Source organism: Crinia signifera, chromosome 5 (assembly GCF_055691185.1).
Source record: "Crinia signifera chromosome 5, ASM5569118v1, whole genome shotgun sequence".
Classification (NCBI taxonomy): Eukaryota; Metazoa; Chordata; class Amphibia; order Anura; family Myobatrachidae; genus Crinia; species Crinia signifera.
Window position 1 is genome coordinate 44913809 of NC_139221.1, and position 25780 is coordinate 44939588.

Genomic DNA, 25780 nt, shown 5'->3' on the forward strand with positions numbered 1-25780 from the left:
GTTCAAAGCAGAATGGCTGGTACTTTCCACTTTTCTGTCCAAAGTTCAGTAAATACCACTTTTTAAGGCTTAGTAGATCTGGCCCCTTGTGCCATTCCTATGCTGTACATTTTCAGCAATTTTGTATTCTAGTTCACATACAGGATATCATGTACTTAGGAATAGCTTCTTTATAGCTAAAAGGAGTTTGTATGAAGACTCACATAAAGCATAATGATACATTGTTGTAGGTCATTTGTATTGCACTTGGATTTTGATGTTTTATTTTTTTACACAGACTGGATTAGTATTTTTGTAGCAAAGCAATGGGGTTAAAAACCAGATTAAGCATAATGATGCATTGCGAGTGTCACTCATATTGTAGCAATCTTTTGGCTTTTTACCCTTTGTACTGTTTTATATCTTTGCTATTTTTTTCCCCTCACTTGTGTTAAGGGGGTTATTCAGTTAGGATCTCAAAAGCAATGGGCAAAATCATGTGCACTGCAGCTGGGGCAAATGTAATGTGAACAGAGAGTAAAGCCCCATACACACAACACAACCAATATGGTTAACCATATCGGCCTCATCAGATATGGTTAACTGAACGGTATTGGCTGCCATTCCCATTCAGTGACGGCACTATGACCCGCTGAACATGCAGGTCATTTGGATATATTGCCAGATTGGCCTTCATGTTCAATAGATATCGCTCATCCTCAATGACGCGAGGAGTGTGCATCATTAACAGTATTGAGTGTCAAAAGCCCCTTTCTGAGCGATATTGTTAACAATTTCGCCTAGTGTAGATTTGGGTGGGGTGTGTTAAAAATGAAAATCCAAATTGCAATGTCAAATTAAAAAACAGGCAGTATTTACCCTGCACAGAAAAAATATATATGACTCAGTCTCTGCACGTTACACTTGCCAGTACTGACAATGTCATAAGATCAATTAATTGGAGCTTCCATACCCTGGACAGGGGTGTAAATGTTTATTTTGTTCAGTCTCTCTGAATAACTCTTATAACTAATGATTGGGCGCAAATTAACTAATTATTAGAGTGTTATGGTGATATTGGCCCCTTTTTTTTTTATTTATCAACAACACTATATTTTTCAATATATAAATGTCTGTACACCTTATTAAAACAAAATATTAAAAAGTAAAAGGCATAAAGCGTTCTATCTGGATAGCTCATACCACCAATTTCTGGGTCTGCTTGTTCAAAGCATATGCATTGCCACATTCACTGCCATCCTTTCAGGGTTACCTGTGGACATACTAATCTCCCCCGATTTACACCAGACTATGCCCATTACCTTCTAAGGATTCAAATATTCCAATTCTTCAATCTCCATTCCCCCACTTTAAATGGACTCAGTGCCCCAATAAAGGATATGCAGGATAAATACAGCGCAAAATTGCTGGACTGGTTTAATAAATGTACATTTGAGAGTATAACCGGGTCATAAATAAATATGTGTTTGTGACCAGAAAAACCTGAATGTTGCTTTTTATTAAAATTATTTTGTTTTGTATTATTATGAATAAAATAGACTGTATGCTTTTTATCTGAGCGCTCTCTGTATTATTAATTGTTCTCTGAATAACTCTGTCTGGTTCCACCACTATACATTTGAACCCCCTCAAACTTACACAGATAGTCCTTCCTCTTCTCCGCCTAGACTAGGATCTTCCTCTAGCATTTGGAGGGGTGGCACACAACCTAGCTTCCTTTGTTTGGAGATAGGACCTTAGATTAAATGGATTTAAAGAAATTTCAGATATCACTTTTCAGAACTAGTTATAACAAAATATAAAAAATAAATATAGCGGGGTGGGGGTACTGGTACAATATATAGTATCAAAAAAATACACATTTTATTTATATACTGTCAAAAATCTCTACAAACAAACCACGTAGGTCACATCTAATCTTTGTTTTTTCCCCATATCTTTATCTTTGCAATATCAGTGCTATCACAGCAAGACCCCACAGTGTACAGTCACATGACCTAACGAGGCAGGAGTGAATGGTAAAAGATCGATCAACAACTTTGAATATTTGCGTAAACATGTTTTATAGAACAGGGATTACCTGAAGCTAAACAATGGAAGTAACAAAAGGTTACGTTCAATGTATTTGGAGGTTTTTCTTCTTTATCTAACCTCAACTTCAGCAATCCCTACTTAATGCTGGGATTTCATAAACGAAGTTTACAAAATCATATAAATGGTCAGGCACAGCAGTGTGACAACTGCAGACTTTTCAACACAATTTTGTATTACTAGTAATACAGCAAAAATAATCTTGAGCTTTAAAACATAATTGAAATGCCTAATTATGCTCCATGATGAGTAACTATACACCAAAATTGGAATGAACAGCATTTAATCAACTTCAGAAGAACAGGGAAATAAATAACAAAAAGGTGGTGGTGTGAAATCAAGCTATCAACACAGTAGAATTAAAGAAGTCAAAAACATATCTTTCCAAGGGACCTAAAAGATCTATTCTGTTCCCATAATGGTTATTACTGACTACAGTATATAGCCGATTGGAAGAAAGGGTCATTAATTGTATAGCTGCTTTATTGAATGAAATAGATGTATATACAGACTCAATTTAATGGTTTAAAGCTTTAACATTACCCTGCTTGTAAGAAGTAAGTTAATTGCTCCTCAGAATCAATAGACGCATGCCCAGCACCCCAAATCACTGTTCTATAGGAAGTCATTCACGCATTTTGCCCTCTAGTCTAACCTGTATTCCAGGCAGCAACATACATTTGTTAATTTCAACAAAATTACTTTCAAACCGCATTATGTTGTTTTCACGTGTCATTTAGTGAAGGAGGGAACACATTGTATATGTAAAAACAATTTGGTAAATAACACTTTGTCCTCATAAAAAGCAAAAACAAAGAGCTTAACAACTGAAGAGTCCCTAAATACAGTTCTGACTCCCATCCTGTTAGTGTCTTAGTAGTAAAAGTTTTCATTGAGTAGCAAAGCTTTCAGCACGGTTTAAAAGGGAATTACACAAATATGCTAGCCGCACTGCGCACTTTAGCATTACACTTGTGATTTACCCACTTGCAGCTATAACACGATGCCAACTGCATTTTTGTTAATGACACATATCTGCTATTATAGACATTCTGTACATTATAGCCACAGTTAAAAATAATCTAGAATTTATTATTAGACACACGATAGAAAGGGCAAAAGTTTACAAAAAAAAAAATGGCTTAAGAAAAACAGGGTATTTTCTATAGTTGCATATCTACACGCATATACAGATGATCAAAAAACAAAAACGTAAAACACAGCGGGGAACATTAATCAAATATTAGAGAGACCGTACCAACCAATGAGTTTCTAACTAGAATTTCTCATACACAACCTTTAATGTGGCAGTTAGCCGTGGATTGGTTAGTACTTTATATCTCTCTGCAATCTGTGCTTAATCCCTCCCCACCTCTTAAAACTCAAGTGTAGCAATATTTCAGTGAACAAAGATTTTTCAAACAAGCAGAACGTTGATTTAGATCCTTTCATTTGACACACTGTAAACTTACAGACCTATACATGGTTTCCAAAAAAATGTTTTTAGAATAAAATCTTGATGGCATTGGAGTATCTTATGTTATGTTAAAAAACCCCACATACAACAAAGATAAAACCGCTCCAAAACTTTGACCTGAGACACTAGACAAGAGCGAAGTGAAGTCACACAGGTGGTCTCTTCAAGAGCAACAGAAGAGTTGTCTAAGCATCTAGTGTGTCATTTTCAAAACAGCGCTTTCCCATTTACACAAATATTAGGAAGAATTAGGATTAAAAACTATTCCATGCAACTACATTTTAAACACTGATGTGCAAAAGTTGAAGAAAAGACAATCTTAATGGATATGAGACTTTCAGCTTAAGGAGTTTTAAAGGGAAACTAAATAAACACATGTGCAATGAGATTCCTAGCAAATTATGACCAAAAATTGCATTAGAAACACTCATGCAACTTTTTACACTGATGATGCTAGTAAGACCTACAGAATTCACAGTGGAGATAAAAACACAGCAGTTTTTATTTTTACTAAATAGTAACTATTAGCCGCTAGTAAATATGGACACGTTTTGCACTGATCTCTTATGTTCTGGTGAAATCATAAGATTTATTTTTCTTGAAATGTTACTAAAAAAAGATACTTCCTAGATACATTTTTTCGAAATACCTTAATATTTGACATATTAGAAGTTGCAATTCTTTAGTACAATTATACCTTGTATTACTGTTATGGTCAACTTATACAGGACTTGACCACCCTATGAGAAGGACCTAATCCTTCTGGGTTCTATTTAAAGATCTTGTGTCCAATGTAAAGTAGTCAAAATGGTTATAAACTATAGAGCTGACCAAACATTTAATTCAATAAAGCCTTTTGTAAACCTTCTATTCTTGAATACATTTTACATCAATCTTGCTTGCATGTATTGATTGTTTTAAACACAAAAAGTGCGGATGTGTGTTCCTGCTAACCGAGGAAAACAGATTAAGAATGTTCCATAAAAACACAAACTACTACACCTTAAAATATACTATAAAAGACTTGGAAATGGTGTTTGTTTTGCCTATCTAGGGACTATTATCAACCCTACCCTTATGTGCAGCTAAACACTAGAAAGTGCTTAAAATGAGAAGGAAAAGTTTGTTTTGCTCAGCAAGGAGACATAATGTATATCTAGATATTCTACACACACACACACACACACACAGTTCTCTTAGGACTTTTACATTAATAGTGTGAGTTGTCTTGTGCGCTACACTTAACATTGATTTGCATTAACAATGTATTTCAGCTTGGATCCACAAGACTTAAAAACAGAAATAAAACATCCTTAATCATTACAAAAACAACATATCCCTTAATAAAATGATTAATCATAAAACAAACTCCTATAGGCAAAATAATATCATCAAAACAACATAAAATCAACACCGTACACATAAAACACAGATGACAAACACTAAATCAAACATTAATACAAAGATTTTGTGCAAAAGATCCTGGTCATTAGTTTTGCGTAAAAAAAAAAACATATTTAGCTCTATTCTAGGCGAAATGGACTAGACACATGGGTGATAATGATCCAAAGGAAACCTTTCAAAAAGATCCTTTTCACTAGATAGTATTTTCTTTCTTAGAAGTATTTTCTTAGTAATCCACTTTATTTCTAGAAATAAGGAATTATTTTAAAAGATCTCCCTTATGGAAGATACATATCCTTCTGAAGATTATTATGGGTGAAATGTAATACGGTGAGAGAATCAGAAAAAGTGAGAGATTTGGTAAGAAATCTCCAGGTTTTTTAAAGCGGCAATCATTTACACGGCAAAACCAGTTTGCTTTTGCCGTGTAAATGATTGCTGCTTTAAAAAACCTGGAGATTTCTTACCAAATCTCTCGCTTTTTCTGATTCTCTCAACCTATTACATTTCACCCTATGTGTTTTACTGCAAAATTGTATTCAAATCAAAAACATTTAAAAGCTTAGAATTCAGAAGAATCATTTTCACAAAGTGGCATTGTAAGATTTTCCCAGTCACACAAAAGACAGTACAGCGGAATTTAACATTCATTATTTGATCTTTTAATATAAATGCCTCCATGAACGTCAGAGCTAATTTTACAGAGTAATAAACACTTGCAGCAGACAGATCGACCAATCTCCTTTAACAAGAGTCATCGTTTAAATCAACAGTTAGTTGATCACTGCTTTACCACAGCATACTTGGAACACAATTTAAGCAATTTCCATTTTTACTGGCAAAATTAGGTTAACTGAGAAATCACAAGTTTCACATGGTATATATATTGGATTCCCAGCTCCCCATTAGAGAAACTACAATAATAAAATGAGGCTTATAGTCCTGGAGTCCCTTAGTTATGCCTGTATGTAGCAGGATCAGATTACAGGACTCACACTAGGTACAAAATGTCACAAGTGTCATCTCATATTCACACAGCACTACTAAATCAGATAGGATCACCAAAAAAGTGAGTGTTACATAAAAATAAACAATATGCATCCTGAAATTTCATATGGTCTAATGCAGGAGAATATTTCCCCAAACAGAATTTGAAAACCACAACGAAACAAGAAAAGGTTAATCAACACATAATGTATTGAAATTTCACGTCAGCTGATTAACAAATTAGTTATTTTTGTTACATTTGTAACAAAAATCAATATATAGACTTTGAAAGAGACAAGGTTTGTGTTTTTATTTATATATCTCTCATCAAGCCAATCATATATTAGTGTTAAAATAAAGATCTCAAATGTTTATTTCTGTCGTTTAAGCATAAATAGAGTTTGCAATGCGTTAACACAAGCTATCTGCCACCTTTACCAATGTATATGCACTAAACATGCAGTGTCCACTAATTGTGAACAAACGTACTCAGATTAAAAATCATAACGGAGTCCAATTATCCATGAGTTGGTTATTAATTCCTCTGGATCAAGTTGTGTCATTGATTGAAGGACAATTATACATGTGTGTGTCTTATGTCCTAAATTATCAAGTGATATTATTAGGCTGAAGCCTTGTTACTGTTTTATTGTGGTACCAATAAATTGACATCTTTAAAATGTGACAATTGTTCGCTCTCTGATCTTTTGATTATTTCTATAAAAACCATAATGGACTTAGAAACTCATAAGAAAAAAACCACAATACAATATTTAGAAACAGTTTATGCCAACATCACATATCTATGCTTTTGTAAAAAAAAAAAAAAAAAAAAAAAACGAACATGCCCCTAGAACTCATAACAAAAGCATAATACAATAGGTGACTGATAAACTACTTAAACATGTGGATAAATCATATTGGCAACAGGATGAAATAACTTGAAAGGTTTCTCTCTTCACTCAGCTAAGACAGCTAGCACTCATTGTAACATTTGGATTCACAAGTCTTTGCATATCATTAAACACACACAGCCATGCTTCTCCTACAGATCTTTAACACAATGAAACTGCAGTTGGTAGTTCATGAAAAAAATGCTATGTTTAAAAACCAAAGTTGTGCACACAGAATTTCAATACAGCATTCCATTTCATCAAATTTCAATGCAAGTGTTCAAGCCTGTACATATGATCATAATTACCTACTTCAAATGTTAATGCATGTCACCTTTACATGGTTGTAATTAAATGTATTGGAACAGGCCCAAGTTCAAAAGCATATTTAAAACATGCCATTCAGTCAACAAAAAGGCACATACACAGATGAAAAAAAAAAAAAGGAAAATACACATATGAAGAACCACATTAACTGGTTATACCTTAATAATGTGGCATTGAGTAAATAAGGATTAATAGCAAAGGACCATACCACTTCTCTCCAGCTTTCTTCTTTTACTTATGAAAGTTATTAGGGATTCATATCAGTTTTACACCGAGTGTGCTTACTTCGAAAATATGTTTTAATTCAATTTAAAGATTTCCTTAAATGTATTTATGGAAAGTGAAAGAAGTCATCATAAAGTCATTGGACTTGCACCATACAGGACTTAAATGCCATAGTATAGCTAAACAATTGTGTAGGTCAGAGGGATTGCTTTTTATGCTTAGGTCAAATCTTAATATTTGTTATGTGACCACTTGTCACTTTTTGGACAAAATACTCTATTTGTGCATAATGGAGTGAAGAGGTAAAACAAAGAGCGTCAGAAAACAGGGGGTCATTAAACAAAGAAACGAAAATACTTTTTTTTTTTAAATGCAGAAATTCCTGAAAAGGAGGTTAGGTTGGACAATGCCATTTCTTTAGGTCTGAAACAGTGCTTCGTTCTAACATACTAGTTCTTCGTAAAGAACGTACAATGTCAAGGTGTGCAGAGTTCACAATCAAAGTAAACTCTTCCTAACTTCTTAAGCCTATGGTATAGTTATAACAGTCCATATAAAGCAGACCAAGGACAATGCCCAATGCTTGAGATTCCCCTCAAATGAAAATAAATGCAATAAGACAATGTGCATTACATTACATAGAGCACTAGAATATTAGACACAATGTCTTACATTGTAACAGAATCTTAATGTGTCTAGGCTTTACTAACAAATCACTGCAAACACTCATGGTCAATTTTAGAGCATTGTGCTTAAGCCACAGACAACCCATAAAAGGTATAGGGTAATAGTGGTGTTAGTTTGGCTTATACTTAAAGAGGTGTATGTGTAACTACTCTAGGACTAGTTAACAATGAAATGTAGAAATACTGTAGGTCTTCGGGCTAAATCGTTTGAAGCTTTCAGAGTAAAAATGCAGAAACATAACTAAGATCTTTAGATCTTTCACACACTTCCATTACATTGTGGAGGACGTATACACATCACCAATGTCCTAATATAATAAAACAGACAGCAGGACTTAAACCTGGCATTATCATATCCTTAATATCTCAAGAGATGGACATGGAACACCACATATGACATGAAAGGAACATTCCAGGCAGAATGAACAAGAAACCCTTTCGCCTGATGTGGAACTTAAAATGTTTTGCACACAACTTTCTACATTGCAACAACTACATAATTTACAATATTAGCATTTTTACATAAACAAAGACATCTAAGGCGCCCAATCCACTTGCAATCACATTTCAGACATGCCTGGTTTATTGCACAAGAGCATAGCTGGGACCTTCTATTATGTGCCTTTTTACAGCATCTCCCTAGCCCCACGTGGGAGCAACATCAGCAGCTAAATACTGTATCTGGGAGCATGCATACAAAAGCACTAAGCATCCTACTATTCACCCATAGGAACAGCACAACCCCATTACACTGTACCAGATGGCTATTGCAGCAGGTGACATTTATAAAGTGTGGAAAAAACACAGCAAAACACTAGAAGGTGATACTTTTCTAGCATGCAGCAGCTCAGCCCTTGACTATGAGGAACACAGGCTGCAGCACTAGCAGAGTAATGCAATGACTGAGTGGCAGCGGGTGGAGGGGGGAGTTAAGGGAGGTGGGGGGGGGGGAAGAGAGCTTGCTTTGCAAAGATAAGTTTTTTTTTTAGCATGTATAAAAGTGACAAGGGAGATAATTTCCATCAGCGCCAAAAACCACTGAAAAACACATGCATTAATTGCTCTCATGCACAGATCTTGCCAATAGGAAAAGCCCAGGTTTCAGATTCAGTTAAAAAAAAAAAAAAAAGGAAGGAAGAAAACACACACACATCAAAACCAACACAGTTCCCTCAGATTCAACCATCATGGCCCACAATGCACTAATAACGCTAATGCAGCATCCCTGCGTTGCCTTGTGCTAGATCTGAGAGTTCTACAAAGTTTTGCAACGAAAAGTGCAGATAAATAGATGTATAGAGGGACTGGGGAGCCTGTAAGTGAATCAGTAGTTGCACTAGGGAAGTTGGGGAAAGGCTGATCTGGTGAAGAACGGGACAGATCGCCGAACGGGGGAGTTTTCAGCTATTTTTTCGGTATTTTTTATTATTATTATTTGGTTATGCCTCTGTTCTCCCTCCATTTTGGTTGTTTATGATACTGACAACAAGCTGTCCCAGTAACCCGTCCCCGATCCCCCCCCCCTGCCCCAATCCTGCTGCTCCACCACGCTACTTGTGTTCGGGGGGGTTTGGGGTACACACAGCGATCTGCATGCACAACCCCCCACATTACCAAAGAGAGAGGGAGGGGGGGCAGCAATCTCCCTGCAGTCCTGACCCACCTTCACCTACCCGGCTCCCAAAAATAAGCATGTAATCGGTGCAAGAGATCATGGTTTCAGAACCAATAGTGGACAGGGTGCATAAGAACCCCCTGGAGGAACTTTGAGGGAGGTTTGGAGGCTTTTGGCTCAATGGGGGATTTTTAAAGTATTTTTTGCACTTATTTTTTTGCACAGCACGGTCTCCCTGTGCTCCCCCCCCTCCTCCTCCTCCTCCTCCTCTCCCCCTCTCCCTGCCTCCAGCTCCTGTCACAATATTAACTGAAAGAAAGGAAAACTACAAAAACTTCCCACAAAAATATAATTATTTTCATCTACAGATAAAGTAAGTGCCCCCCCCAAACAGCTGATCCAACCCCCCCCCCATCACAAAAGAGATAGCAAGATGCATCCTATAAGCAACAGGGAGACGTCTGACAATATAACCAGGCAACATCATTCATGGATATATAAATAAAGCTGCATTTAGGCAAAAATAAACTTTAGTCCCAACTTTATTTTCTCACACTTGTGATTTTTTTTCTCCCAATTAAGATCCTGTACAGGAGAAGAGGAGGAGGGGGGTCTGTAATAACTTTTTTCCTCCTCTCCCCCCCTCCTCCTCCTTTTCTCGACCCCCCCTTTCCCATAATTTAAATAACCCTGATTTTCTGTGCTTCAGAGGCGGCTGCGCCAGCCCAAACCCCCTGCAAACTCACCGCGGGAGCCTTAACATCCTTCCTACGGTCGATTTCCTCGGTTTAGGTGCCTTTCCGATTTTTTAATAATTTTTTTCCCATATTTTCGCCTGGACGCTGCGGGCCTGGAAATTGTTTGCTTTCCCCTCTCTCCAGCAGCCATTGTAGTTGTATGCGCTGCGGTGCAGCCAAACTTGCCCCGGGAGACGCGCCCACCACACACCCCGCCTCCTTCGCAGCCGACGCCCCGCCCCTCTCCCGGCTGCCTGCAGAGCCTCTACCAATGCCGCTTAGCGTGCTGTCACCGCTTCGGCCTACGGTTGGTCGGGCGCAACGTCAGTCATTTACGAGCGCTGTTATGAGGCGGGGCTAGGGCCGAGAGCGGGAGGAGGTGTATCGTCCTTTTATTGGGCGGCGGAGATGTCTGTCTAGAAGAATCTGCGAGTGAATGGTTAGCTGGGATGTCAATGTCGCAAGGGCCCAGCAGGTTAGTGTGTTTTAGTACTTAAAGGGGGTGCGAGGGGAGAAGTTGACGTATTTCGAATTGGAGCTGTGGTCTGGTGGCTTCGGAGAGGGTGGTAGCAGCACCTTCCCGGCCTGAGGTATCATTATCCAGTCATTCATATGTAGCCAGTTCCGTGGCCACCCTGAGCTGCAGCGGGGAGGTGAGTGTGGCCTCCCCCAGTGCACCGCAACCTGCAGCCCGGTCATTGTACACAATGTCAGCGTGCTCCCAGCAGCACATGTCTGCCTCACTCACACTCCCCTGCCCTTGCTGCCCCTGTCAGGGTCATGGGAGCTGCACATGGCTGCGGCCCTGTCCCCTGGGAGATACTGATAGGAAACCTCTGTCTGATTCTAGGAAATGGGCTGAGCCCAGCTGTAGTCACCTTGCCACCCTGGGGTAAGCTGCATTACCCTTTCCTCCCTGGGGCCAGGAGCTGTCACTCACATGACACCTCTGAGACCCCTTCATTGATTTTAGGTCGTGTTCTGCTTTGTGGCTTCCCTTATACTATGCTACTTAAGCAAAACTTTGCAGTGAGCTCTTATACTGTATCTACTTATATACTGTATATACCCCTTTAAGACATACAGTAAAAAAAAAAAAAAAAATGTTCCATTTGCCCAGGAGCCTTTATCAACCTGTACTATGTGAACAGAAATGACCCATATTGAAATTCTGAGTCTATGACCCTCCCTGCTCGGTACCAGGGTTTGACCAATATTACCTATAGTGTGAATGCATCTAACCTGGGTTATTTTTTCTAACTCATTGGCTGTTCAATGCATGTAGATGACATTGACTGCAGTGCACGCTGTATGTATCATCACTTTATTCTGTGGAATTAAAAAAAGCAGCTGTAATAATGTGAAACTACCCTTAATATCCCCTTTAAAAGTTATAGTCTCTGAAGTATGTATTGGTATTCTATATTGGGGCAATTGCATACCTGCTGTAGTTCTTAAGCTTTGGCCTTCACGTAGAATGTTCTGCTCCGGGGACACGTCAGGACCTGATTGTAGCAATGTTTATACATATCCACCTTCAGTAATATGTGGAGCTACCAGTTGTCAAAACTGAGGCCATCACTTATTTGCAGGAAGTTTGTCGTTAGTATGAATGTATCTCCTTTACATAAACGCCAAATTCGATGGCTGACCCAGGTTCAATGTGAATGCTTCCAACCTGGGAGTTTCCCAGATTTTTCGGTGTAGTGCATAGGTTTCCAAATGCAGTCCTCGGGGCATACCAATAGTCCAGGTTTGAACTTAAATCCATGGCTCAGCACAGATGGTTTAATCAAATTGACTGAGGTTCTAATTAAGTCACCCGTGGCTCAGCATCGATATACTTAAAACATGGACAAACTGTTAAGGTGCCTTCAGGTCCACATTTAGGAACCTCAGGTGTAGTGTGTATGGGGGTCTTGGAGAGCTTGGGTTTTTCCAGGTTAATAGACCCTGGCCATACCTGTGTTTCCCATTTATGTTTGAAAGGGGTATTAGTAATTAGCTCAATGGTTCACAAACTGGGCTGTTGCAGGCAACTTAAAGGGTGGCACTTGTTGGTCCAGTACCAAGTACAATAATAAATGATCCATTTAATTGGCAGCTGCAGGATCTAGTGTTGCTTATTATAACATATGTGGACAAACAATCCCAGCCATGTCTACCAACACACAACGGACCCTATTTAAAAAGCGTAGTTTATTTCATGTGTTTTTACGTAGTTTCTCAATAAGAAATTTGGTGTAGGAGTGCTGCGACAAAAAAAAATAAAGTTTAGGAACTTCTGGATGCGTTTATCCCAAAATAAAAGCACTGGCTAAATTTTAAAAAAGTCTTGGGGACACAAATGCCGACTCATTGTAATGACTTGGTCTTTGCTGCACCTTTTTGCAGGCCAGGAAACTAAGGGGTTACGGTGTACCACCTGTGAAAAGGATGCGATAAGAAAATATGTAAATTAGTGGTTGTATGAGTTAATTACTTACATCCGTGGGGCCCATGTGTGGCCCTCAAGGCACACACAGTCCAGGTTTTACAGATATCTGTGGTTTGGCACAGATTACTTATGCTGGCCACACATCAGACCAACTTTCCTCCAACCATCCAACTAGTTGCTTGGATGGGATAAAAATATGGTACTGATGAGAACAAAGGACAATCAGAAATGTGCTCAAAAACATTGAGTCAAATTGTTTAAATCAAACTGGTTCAACTACAGTACTGTGTCTGAGCGACAGGTTTTGTCTTTTTCCAGACTTTGGGAGAAAATTTCTTAAGTAAATATTACATTTGCTCCCATCCAGTACCAGATTTTTATTCCATCCAAGCAACTAGTTGGAGGAAAGTTGGTCTGTTGTGTGGCCAGCATTAGATTGTGTATTCAAGCCAACTGATATACTATGTACAAAACATGGACTGTTGAAGTGTTTGTGAAGCACTGGTTTATACAAAGGGTAGCTACTAAATTTCGAACAGGTGGTGGTTTATTTCAGATTATCTGCAATTAATGAAGAATTACCTACAAATTCTGTAATCTCTGATTAACTAATGGCTGCACCTCTCTGCTGATTGGTTTTCTTCCACTACTGCCTACCAAATTTATCCCATGCTTGTCCATACACAAATGGAAAGCTTTTTCTCATTCTGTCATTCTCGCCAACATTTAGTGTTTTCAAATGCCCCTCAAAACACTGTTTTATGCTAACCAATTGGATCTGACCTATGCTTTCTACTGCTTTCATCTCTTCTCCAAATCGTCACTACTCCCACTTCTAATTTAGGATATAAACTCTAAGGCAGTACGTTTACTTTGACTGTTTCTTTTGTCTATGAATGAAGAGGACATTTGCAGTTTGTTTCAATGATACATCTTCACATTTGATACGTTTCATGTTGCCATTAAATTGAAAAAAGGCAAAATGCAAGCCAAATGGAAATGGAAATGACGTAGTCTACATTTGTATCTATTTTAAGAATAGAATGTGCTACAATGTCACATCAATTGTGTGCACCATGCTTCTGAATATTGTTCATGTGTTGCCAGAAAGATCATGTCGTTTCACAGTGTCAATAAAGTGGAACATTATACAGGCAAGAAAAATTATTGGATTATTAGAAAAAGAAGCCACCTTTAAGGGTGTGTTGACTAGAGTTTCGGTTGCTGGAGGCTTATTGTCAATCTAGCTTGTTAATACAAATTCTAAAAGAACTTGCCAAATGGATCGTTAATCTGATGGCCACTGTTGGATGACACAACATGGTGTGAGAGACTGAACGGTGGCTTTCTATTTCAGATATTACTTTAACATGAGGTAAGGTATGAACGATCAGTTTTCCCTTCAAAATCTCCATTATACATGTGCTAGGTCATGGGGGGGGATGCAGTTACAATCCCGGCGGTCGGGATCCCGGCATTCAGAATCCCGACGCCGGAATCCCGACCGCCGAAATGCCGACACTTTCTCCCTCCTGGGGTGTCCACGACACCCCTGGAGGGAGAATAAATTAGTGTGCCGAGCGTAGCGAGGCACCGGGCCCGCTGCGTGGCGAGCGCAGCGAGCCCGCAAGGGGGGGCGATCCACGTCCCCCCCCCCCTTGTCGGCAATTCGGCCGTCGGGATTCTGAACGCCGGGATCCCGACCGCCGGGATTCAATACTGAATCCCATGGGGGGGGGGGGGGGGGGGGGTTATATTGAAGGTTCTGTATTTCAATACTATTCCTGTGCTGCCAAACAACCGGTGTATAGTCTGCAAATGTCTCCTTGGGTTGTGATGCACAGTCTTGTTTGAACATGGGAGACTCTTATATGAAGGTAAATTTTGAAATGGGCTGAATTCTGCAGCAATTTCAGTAGTGAGTTGCGTGAATATTTTGTGAGCAATATTCTTGACCTAATTATATGTAAATATTGTAACTACTAGTACATAAGGCTCAAATTATTGAAGGTGAAAACATACTGTTTAAAGGTAACATATTTGTTTTTTATTTGTATTGTGTATATGATAAAAGGCTGTTTTCTCAGGGTAAAATGGAGAATCTCACTAAAGGCAAATTTCCACCTTGCGGAATCACTCACTGTAAAGACCACCGTCCACTAGTGCGAGGTATTGCACACGATACTCCGCCAACTGACCCAGCAGCTCCCGGTTGGCAGGATTGCATACAATACACTTTATGCAGTCCTTTTGCATACTACAGTATATATTGTAAGCAGTCCCAGTCATGGCTGCAGGATCTGATAAATATTCATGGAAGCTATGACAATCTGACTCTGATCCAAGGAGCATGGGAACATGCCTCAGATCCGAGTCGGAGGATAATGACATGCAATGTGACACTTCATCTGATTCCTCGTTCCAAAAGCTCAGAATTGGATGAAAAGTGGCCAATATTGCACTAGTGGACGGGGGCCATAAGGCTCTTCTACCTAAAGCAGAGGTAGCCAACTCCAGGCCTCGAGAGCTACCAACAGTTAACGTTATCTAGGTCTCCTCACAGAATCACAAGTGAAGTAATTAACTCCACCTGTGGATCTTTTAAAATGTGTTAAGGTGCATACACACTGTACAACTTTTTTGACCAATTTCGAAAGACATTTCCCTTGAACCCAATAACCTAGACGAAAGATGTTGACTACAGAGGAAAGATCTAGCTACATTTTATAGGCTCTTTTGGAAGATATCCAAATTGAGCTGCATGCACTGTTGACTAACAATCTTGATGAACAGCTGGCGGGTATGCGCATCATCATACGTTGCAAACGCACTGAAAGATATTTTCACTAATTTCGTTCAGAATAGCTGAAATGAACGAAATTGGTCAAAAAAATTGTACAGTGTGTATGCACCTTAAGTCGGTAATGAGTGTACCTGCAAGGTGAGCTGGAAAACATAAACTGTTGGTAGCTCTCGAGGACAGGAGTTGGCTACCCCGACCTAGTGGCTTAAGCTTATGAATGGCTTAAGAATTTCTGCCCCTTGAGACATTACGATAGCACTTATCTGATTTAAAGTAAAACTTTTCTGTTGAAAGCTATACTTCCATGGCCATCGGGAAAAGTTTTAAAGTAGACTTTTTATTTTTTATATACTGTATTTAAAAACTAACAAACCTATCAAGAAACCTTTCATAAAATTATATATCAACTACTTTCTTCATAGTTTTAGGTTGGTTCTGTGTACTAATTTTCAAAATGCACAGGTTTCACAAATCTTTTTCAAAAAGTAATTGGTAGACCGGAGTACCATTATTATCAATGGAGACTACTACACTTTATGGTTACGGAAGCCTTCTTGCTGCCCCAGAAGTCTCCTTTAAAAAAATAAATAAAAAAAAGTGAAAAACTGGCCTTAATGATACTCACTGGAAAAGCGGTTCCTGTAACCACTGCCCCTTTTAGCTAAATTTCATATCTAGAGTAGATATTTTCATTGTGATGCAGACTAAAAATATTACATAGATCATCGTAGCAAACTTTAGATAAAGTTGTTTTTTTTTTTCAGCTTGATATTCATTTATAATTTTGATAAGTTTCATGGACTGCCATGCCTACTAGAGATTTGAATAATATTTTTTATTTATGTAGCACCCTTTCTCCAATAGTATTCAAGGTTATTAACAGAATGAACATAGAAAAAGGTTTTAGGAAATACAGATAACATGGAGATCTTAAAGGGATAATTATGGAAATGATCAATTAAACAGGAAAGTCTTGAGTCTGCTTTTGACAAATTGTGGGGTGGGAGTCTCTTGAAATGTATGGGGAAGAGAGTTCCATAGTCTGAGCTGCAGATGATGAATTACTGGCAATTCTAGCTATTGCTAAGAGTCCTTCATCTACAGATCGTAGTAATCGAGCAGGACAGTATGGAATCAGGAGGTCCTTTTTTAGATCTGATCATTTAGTGCTTTGAAAGTCAATAAGCCAGTCTTGAAGACTGTTTGTTTTCCATCTTACTGGCAGCCAGTGAAGGGACTAGAGAAGGGGTGTTATGTGGCTGGAACAGTGTTGGTTTATTAACCAAAGTGAATGAAGAGCAAATCCTATAAAATACCTTCTAGGGCAAGAATTACAAAGGGTATTGCACAATTACTGATTTCATATGAGAACTTCAATCAACAAGTTCTCAAACAAACGAACTACAAAAATGTAGATGGTTTACAGGCCCACATTAATCTCCAGGAACTGGAGGGCGCATGTAATTTACCAGAGAAAGTGGAGAACTAGATGACAATAGTTCTCAAACAGGCATCTGGAAGTCACAAAGGTGTTAATTACCAATCCTGGACTGCTGCAGAAGTCCCAGTCAGAGTCCTCCGTTCCAGGGGTTAATGCGGTGTCACACGTCTGTAAAAAATAAAAAACCCGCTGCGTTTCGAGCATATTCTTGGTCTTTTTCAAGACAAGTAGATCTAACTGATGCCTGTTTGAGAACTATTGTCCTCTAGTTCTCCACTTTCTCTAGTAAATAACATGCTCCCTCCAGTTCCTGGAGATTAATGTGGGCCTGTACACCATCTACATTTAATTTTGTAGTTCGTGTGTTTGAGAACTTGTTGATTTAAGTTCTCATATGAAATTGGTAATTGTGCAATACCCTTTGTAATTCTTGCCCTAGAAGGGATTCTTTTTAGGTTTTGAATGTTACCCAATATTAAACATTACACTATGATTATTATATTTTCTCTCATGTTAAACATCGGATACACTCTGATTGAGGATTGAAAACTTCACTTCTCTACAATTGAAGCCTAAAAAGATAAGCAGACTAATACCCCTTTCAGACATATGCGAAAATCCCGGGTTTTTTCACATGAATGCGCCCAAACCCAGGACTAGCATATGTCCGAAAGGGTATACCCGGGATTTCACTTCCGGATACTGAGCACCTGCAATTGACCAGGGTTTTTCCCGGTATTTTACTCCCGGGTATAATACCCGGCTTATGTCTGAATGGTATTACCCGGGTTTTTCAGTTTTAAACATGTGATGCTGCTTTTTTTTTTTTTTTTTTGCTGCCGGGGCGTCTTCTGATGAGGTAATCAGCTGCAGCCGAGGAAGACTCCTCAGGCACATGTGCGGAGGCGCTTGCAGAGGCAATGGCTGCATGTTGCTAATCCAAGCATCACAGCCCGCATAACACATCAAATCCACAAGAGCATACAAACTCTCCATCCTCCACATGTTCTCAGCAGCCATAACAGCAATGTATTGTGGGAACTCCCCACAGGCCCTTTTGTAGTCAGCCCCCACCTTTGGATGATGTCATTCTTGTGAGCCAGCAAAGTGTCCCATTTTAATGATAAAACCCTGAAATGCTTGAAAAGCCTGGCTTATGTGTGAAAGGGGCTTACCCGGGTTTTTCCCGGGTCTGAGGTGTAGTATGAAAGGGGGTCTTACTAAAATCCCTGGATTGACCTGGGTTGAAAATTCTGCGTAAACCTGGCCAAAATCCCGGGTAGTAGGTCTGTCTGAAAGGGGTATAAACGTTACCTCTTATATGCACATGTGAAAAAAGTGGATGCGCGGAAGTGTTTTGGGGTTTTTATATTCTTTTACTACTGGTTTATTAACCGCCTGGCAGCTGCATTTCGTAGTTACATTGTATATAATTTAGTTTGCAGAGTCTTTGTAATGTCCCTCTGAGCTTTATGAAATGTGAAATCCTTCCATGGCTGCTGGTTCTATATATCTATATACCTGTATCTCTCTCTATCTCTATCTTGTTTTGATGCTTGCAACTGAAATCTGTTGCAAAAATGTAATTATGGACCGTTCATTACTAAACTAACTCCACTGCTTTTACTTCAATATCTAGGATAAATTTTCTGTAATACTTACTACCATGTAATTAGTCTTAAGTCTAACTCTATGAGCACAGAGAATGCTGTATTCTGAATTGGTGTGATGCACTGGCTCACGTGAAAAGGCTGAATTTCGAATTTTTACGTTTCAATAACTCTGCTGTGACCGAAAACCGCATTCTCCATTCACTTTAAAATAACACTGACTACTATTAAACAATATTTTACTATTAAACAATTTTGACTTTAGATATTATTACATTCTAGGTTATGATCTAATGTTAAATACAACATTTTTACAAGAACTCCTAAATTCTGTTGGGAGAATATAAAACAATATAAATAGCTACACTCATACCCCTTTCACATCGCACTTTTAAAACGGTATATTGCCGTTTTTTTTCCATTTTAAAACGTTTAAGGCTACAATGTGAAGTGCCAGAGTTGATTTACCGGTTAAAGTTAACCGGTATTTCAACACGGTTAAAAAGCAGAGTCCTACACGTTTTAAAGCCGTTTTTTTGGCAGTTTGAACAGCTCTATTTCAATGGCTTGAAACGTGTCCCTTGGGGGTTAAACGGGTTGAATGTTTGAATGGTATTAAATGATTTTTAAAACGGTTTTCACCTGCAATGTTAAAGGTCTCAAGGCTCAGACCCGTTTTAAAGTCCCATTTAAGAATACCGTGTCATTACCCATTTCTGCAATGTGAAAGCAGTATTACCTTGTTCTACTACTGTGTATGCTCCACCTGATCCTCCTACAATGTTAACAGGTGTGGCTTCACTGTGCGAGAAACATTAAAGGACAATTAGCAAATATGCATATTATAACTTTAAAAAAGGACTATCTTAAAAATTCTTAAATGTACTGTAATTACGAACGCGTCTAATGTTCGAAAAGTTCAGTTTCCTATTCACTCTTATCAAAGGTATACCGTACTTTTTTATTTGTCTTTAAAGTAATTGATGAGGTTTATTGTTTAACAATTGGGAATGGTTTGCACAGCTATTTGACAAACATAATTTAGTAAGAACGTAAAACCGACAAACCGTTTAAGACATTTACAAAAAATAAAGTGCTAAATTGTTTTGTAACTTGTGAATGTGCAGTAAACGCAGATCATTATCGTAGAAGTATGAAGCAATGATAATAGAAGTGTGCCGTGCCAACCAATCAGCTTTGAAGTAACATTCATCAAGCACTATAAAATTATACAAAACAACTGATTAGTCTCCATGGGCAACTTCTTCACTAGCTCACTGCTCCACTCGTATCACTGCTTCATACATCTACCCCATTGTATCTCCATCCTACACTTGGGTTTTATAGATTTTCAAGTACCTGTATTTCAGAATATTGTTTCTCTTCTCTATAGTTTATCCTCTGATACCTTTGATGTTTTTCAAGATAAGTGTGAATATTTATACCATTTATCTGTTTGTATAGATGCATAAATCTTTGCATTGCTTTGGAACACGCTCTATTTGTATTGGTTTGCACTTAATAGGCATTAGGTGTTCCTTGGGATAAATATTTATATTTAATGGTACTTTAGAGCCACTTGCTGTGAGAATTGTAGATTTTTTTTTTTTTTTATTGCTGTTACTGACTGTACTTCATAAAGATAGAACCTTATCTAGTGTAGTCTATAAACAATTAAGTATCATGCTAGACTTTATACTGTATATGAAATAAAGCAGATTATTACAGTGTAGCCTGATTTTTATTATATAAAAAAAGATCACTTTGGATAATTTGCTTAGACATATAGTTAGTGTTTTTTTGCAAGATGTAATGGTAGCTTTGCAGCTGCGGGTTGTGTGACAGTCTTCTTGGACTGTTAACAGTGTTGGTTTATACCAAATTGTGTGGGATTTTGTTTTCTATTCTGCTGTGACTGCTACTGCCTCTACTTCTTAAAACTCTTAAAAAAAAAAAAAAAAAAAAAAAAAAAGTCTATTGTACTTTTGTCTTTTTATTCAAAATGCTTAATGCTAGTGGCATGTCCAATGTGAATGCTTAACTCATTGTGTGTCTGAAAAGTGCTTTTGCATTTTCCATTTTGTTACTATTCAGATCTATTTAATTATATAGAACTAATGCTTAACATTACCTTATACTTATTTACATTTTTGTGTAACTGAGTGTAATTTATATGTATTAATATGGTTGAAAAAGGATATGTCAGCGCTGGCTGAATGATATATGCACAGATGGTTCCTAATAACAATTCTAGTTTATAATAAATATTATTTAAGATAAATGTCAAATAATATAAATGATGATACTGATCAACACAATACAGGTTGAGTATCCCGTATCCGTATATCTATTATCCGAATTATTCCAAAAACCGTAGTTTTTGGAATCATTCGAAAAATTTTTTTTTTTTTTTTTTTTTTTTTTTACCCTCCCTAACCCTCTTTTTATACTTACCAAGTCCCAGGGCGTCCACAGCAGGCCTCCGGCATCTTCTCCAGGGTCTCCAGCGGTCCCAGGAATGCATTGCGCGAGTGTGCGCGCGCGCCGGTGACGTCACCGGTACTCGCGCAATGCATTCCTGGGACCGCTGGAGACCCGGAGAAGATGCCGGAGGCCTGCTGTGGACGCCCGGGGACTGCGTGGACGCCGAGGGACCATCGGACACCATCAGGGGACAGGTAAGTATGGCTAAAACTATTTATTCTAAAAACCGGAATATTCCCCTATCCGGAATGCTCGTGGTCCCGAGCATTTCGGATAGGGGATACTCAACCTGTATATAAAAAATTAAGGTATGCATCACAGACGTGATTTTAATTGTGGTGTATATAATGTTGGGGGTATTGTGGATGCTATCCGAACAGTGATGGGGGCCCTGCTGCCATAGCCGCTCCTGAGATGATCGGAGGCAGAGGTTCCTGGGGTGGGGTGGCCGGCTGGTGGAGAGAGTGGGTCATATATGGCAGCGCTTGTTGTATTGGAGATTTTTTTTTTTTTTTTTTGTACACTCTTCCGGGTCATGTGTGGTCAGAAATTTATTTCACTAATCAACAAACAGGTATTTCTTAATCGCCTCCATTTTAGGAGACATAAATATATAATACTCTTTACAATATAGGTGAATATTCAGGACTGCCTCCATTTATATTTATTGAAATTTGTTTATTTCGTATGATGGTTCCTTTTGATAAAGTCGAGGTTCACACAGGTTAACCAGTTTAGTAATTGACAGAGTGGTATATATTGAGCTACCTTGCACACAGTCTTTACTTGCTCCTGAGGAAGCCAGAAGCCAGTTTATCCAGGGAAATGCGTTGAGCCTTTTACTGACAAACTGGGAGTTTGCACACATACCTGGGATCCATCACCTCCTGAATCTATAGAGCACCACAAAGGACTGTTAAAAGTGACGGAATATCAATATGGGATATCTAGCCCAATCCCTAAAAATCACCAGATGCTAAATGTCACCATCAGGATATCTTGAGCTCTTGAAATTATAGAGCAACTCTTTTTGGGAATACTGTGATTCATCTGCATTTAAAGGGACTGCAATATACCCCTCTGCCTTCCAGTACCCATCAGTGGATCACCATAAAAATGGTAAACTAATATCATCTCCTACCCAGTTTGGAAATCTTGTGACTTTTTAAATTGAATTTTACAAACAATATATACCACAATTGAAGTCCTGTCAGTGATACTGTGTATACCTTTTTCTTAATTTTTTTTTATATATTGTGTTTATCATTATCATTTATATTAGTATTAATTTTACATTTATCTTAATTATAGTTAATAAATAATATTTATCATTGGGAATCTGAGCATATCATTCAGCCAGCACTGGCATATCCTTCTTATTCAACCATTTATGCCTTTTTAGGAGAGTGACTACCCCTTGCCAGCTGCTGATAACTGCGCACTGCACATCTACTTTTTTTGTATGTATTAATATGTTTAGTGTGTACACACACACACACACACACTGAATAATAAGCTGTAAAAAAATGTTTTATTGTACAGATGTAAAATAAACAAAATCCAAAAACATTATTAATGTTATGAAGCATTAAAATCAATACTAACGCTCAAATGCAATTTAAAATTTTTTTTTTTTTTTAAAAGGTTTAATCCATAGATAGGATTTTTTATGTTCCTTGACACCCCCCCCATCCCCCACAAAATCCAACTTGAACATAATTTAATCTTAACTGCCTGAGAAGACCATTGGATGTCCATGTCATGAACCGTTGTGGAAAAACATCCCATCCTGCAATTTGTGCCTTGAGCAGATCATTGTAATATACTGTAGTAACCAATATTGGGCTTACTACAGAATATACATATTAACCATTTAACTCTGTATACTATAATCACAACATCTAAATGATTTTTTTTTTTATTAAAGGTTAAAATGCAAGGCCCACACTGCACCAGCTTTGACTTTCTAGCACTGAGATGGTGACATTTGGTATTTATTAGTTCATTTGTGTTTTTCACCTGTATGCAGTGGGTATATTATTTTGACAGCAATCCGTATTCATTAGTATTACGAGCTTTCTAGTTTTATTTTCTGAAATTTAAAACCAGTTCTAGAAATTTACAGTGTAACCCAAAGTTGATGACTATCTTTGCGAACTGCGTAAAACTTTATGTGCACAGGGCACCTGTCATGTACATTAAGTGGGATGTGTTCACGCACAGCAGCCTTGGCTATGGGACTGAAGAGGACTGTGAAGGAGGGGATGTATGTATGACTGGTTAAGGTGGAGGCTGGAGTAGGTGCAGGCTGCTAACTTGACCCACTCTTGCAGTCTTATACATGGCAATGTATATAATCAAGTAAAATCCAATATTAAACAACTTCCAATGATCGGGGGCACTCAGTTTTTCAAATTGTTTAAAGCGTCAGTTTTTTTTAAGTTCTTGCATTAACCTCCCTGCACATTGGTTCTGATGCACTCATTGGTATTTGCAAGTAAGTCATTTCAGTTGCTGAATTAGGGTTATATCACAGGGTATAAATGGATAGTCCCACCCCCCCCCCCCCCCCCCCCCCCCCCCCCCCCCCCCCCCCCCACTGGATCATTGGAAGTGTATATACTATCAAAACAAAACGAAGAGCAGGTTATTGGATCTTGGTACAGTTTGGGAATAGCATAAAGTGAGTGTGATGTGGAGGAGGGAAGTCCTATCCCTGTCTCCCGGTATAGCTCTATTAATGCGGGTGGAGACTTATTTTACAATTCTTCCTTTTCTTGAGTGTACTTAATCGTAACTTTTTTGCAAAAGCAATTTGTGGTTTTATTGGAAATGCTTTTTTTGTTTTGTTTCCTATTAATAGAGCCTGTATTTTTTTTTTTCTGATAAAATCTCAAATGTAATTGATTTTATGCAGTATATTATCCATATTTAATAAGCAGTGTCCTCTATTATACACTTTCTAAGGGTGGAATTCAATTGTTCTTTGGATGGCTGTTTGTGATGGGCACCCACACAGAGCTATTTAAATGCTGCACTAAAACAGTTGAATTCACCTTCTAATGGTGCCCACACACGCACCGATTTCAGTGCTATGCGTTTTTGGCTGTACAATGGTTCTTTACAATTTTTCTGCCAGAATTAAGCATGACCCGATGTGATGGTTATTTTGCTGTCTGCGATGCGATGCTGTGCGATTTAAGCACATTTTTTCACTGGCTTTTTCTGACCTTTATTTTGTTCGAGTTCACATGTTTCAAACCTGCAATAAAGTTGTTGATACCAATTTGTATGTCATTATTTCCAAAAAAAAAAAAAAACCATCGTATAGCATCGGCTCGTATGCCTGTATAATGCTGAGCCCGATGCTATGCGATAATGTCCAAAAAAGTACCTGCGGCACATACTTTTTTGGACATCTAAAATCGAGCTCCGGGAACGCGCATAGCACAGCATCGCGTCGCACACGCCGCGCTAATACAACACGATAATCGTACGCGCGATGCGTTTTGTACTTTAAAAGTACAAAACGCATTCTTAAATCGATGCGTGTGTGGGCTGCATAACTATAATTTAATCCATTGATGGTTAAGTTGTTTTTAAGAAGGTCAATTCTACTTGAATATTTGTGGGCCGCTCATCCAGCCTGTGAAGTGTAATTAAATAAGTAGTAATTCCCCCCCCCCACCCCGATCGCATTGCATGCCATATAGCCGCATGCGATGCATGCGTTTTTTTTTTTTTTAATTGTACAAGCACCCTGATGGGGGCTTACAATGTTAAATGCACCCCCACTATCAACGCAAACCCGAAGCACAGCGGTACGCGTCCTCTGACCTTTTCATACCCCCACTATCCACGTCGGCGTGGAGTTTATTTTAGATAGTGTGGCGAACCCCGCGAGGGGACGCGTATTACTTTACATGTATTCCGCAGGGCTCGCTGTGCTCGCCACACTATCTGAAATCAACTCCACGCCGACGTGGATAGTAGGGGTATGAAAAGGTCACAGGATGCGTACCGCCGCCCCTCGCGGGCTCGCTGCGCTCGCCACGCTTCGGGTTGGAGTTGATCCTGGGGGTGGCGTTGACAATGGGGGGCCATTTAACATTGTAAGGATGAGGGTGCTTGTACAATCAAAAATCGTATACCATGCGATATTTTATTGTACAATATCGCATCGTATAACATATTAAGTGTTATGGTATACGATGCGATGGGCGCTGTGCTAGTAAACAAGTACCGATGTTCGTTACATTTGATTTCAGTACTTATTTGCTATATCTTTCATAATATAAAAGTATATATTTTTTTTTTGCGGAGATCTTTGTACCATTGTTCTGGGACCTTAGACATGTTTTTATGACTACAATGCATAGAAGACAGATTCCAAAGATTATAGGACTGTACTTGTAGTCAGAGGTTGTACCTACCTATACGGCACAGGTATTCTTGAATAACATTATTTTGTTTTAGAATGGGTTTAACTACAATTGAACATCTTTTTAAGTGCATTTGTGGTGTAATCGTCAAAGTAGCCATGTACTAATAATTGAGAAAGAT

The 25780-nt window shown here is 38.5% G+C and overlaps 2 protein-coding genes across 7 annotated transcripts in view; one reads left to right on the top strand and one right to left on the bottom strand.

The window, feature by feature from the left end:
- PLAG1 (PLAG1 zinc finger) overlaps positions 1-10726 on the bottom strand; it is a 41497-nt gene extending 30771 nt beyond the window's left edge. For both annotated transcript variants that reach the window (XM_083187116.1, XM_083187115.1), the window contains exon 1: positions 10452-10726. The gene's annotated coding sequence lies outside the window, so the exon portion shown is untranslated. The remainder of the gene's footprint in view (positions 1-10451) is intronic.
- CHCHD7 (coiled-coil-helix-coiled-coil-helix domain containing 7) overlaps positions 1-25780 on the top strand; it is a 125631-nt gene that overhangs the window by 87253 nt on the left and 12598 nt on the right. The window contains exon 1 of one of the 5 annotated variants that reach the window (XM_083187118.1): positions 10771-10917. The exons of 1 other annotated variant lie outside the window; for it this stretch is intronic. In XM_083187118.1, coding sequence (XP_083043244.1) covers positions 10879-10917 — 39 coding nt within the window. In that variant the 5' untranslated portion in view covers positions 10771-10878. 3 more of the 5 variants (XM_083187121.1, XM_083187119.1, XM_083187122.1) reach the window with 3 other exon arrangements.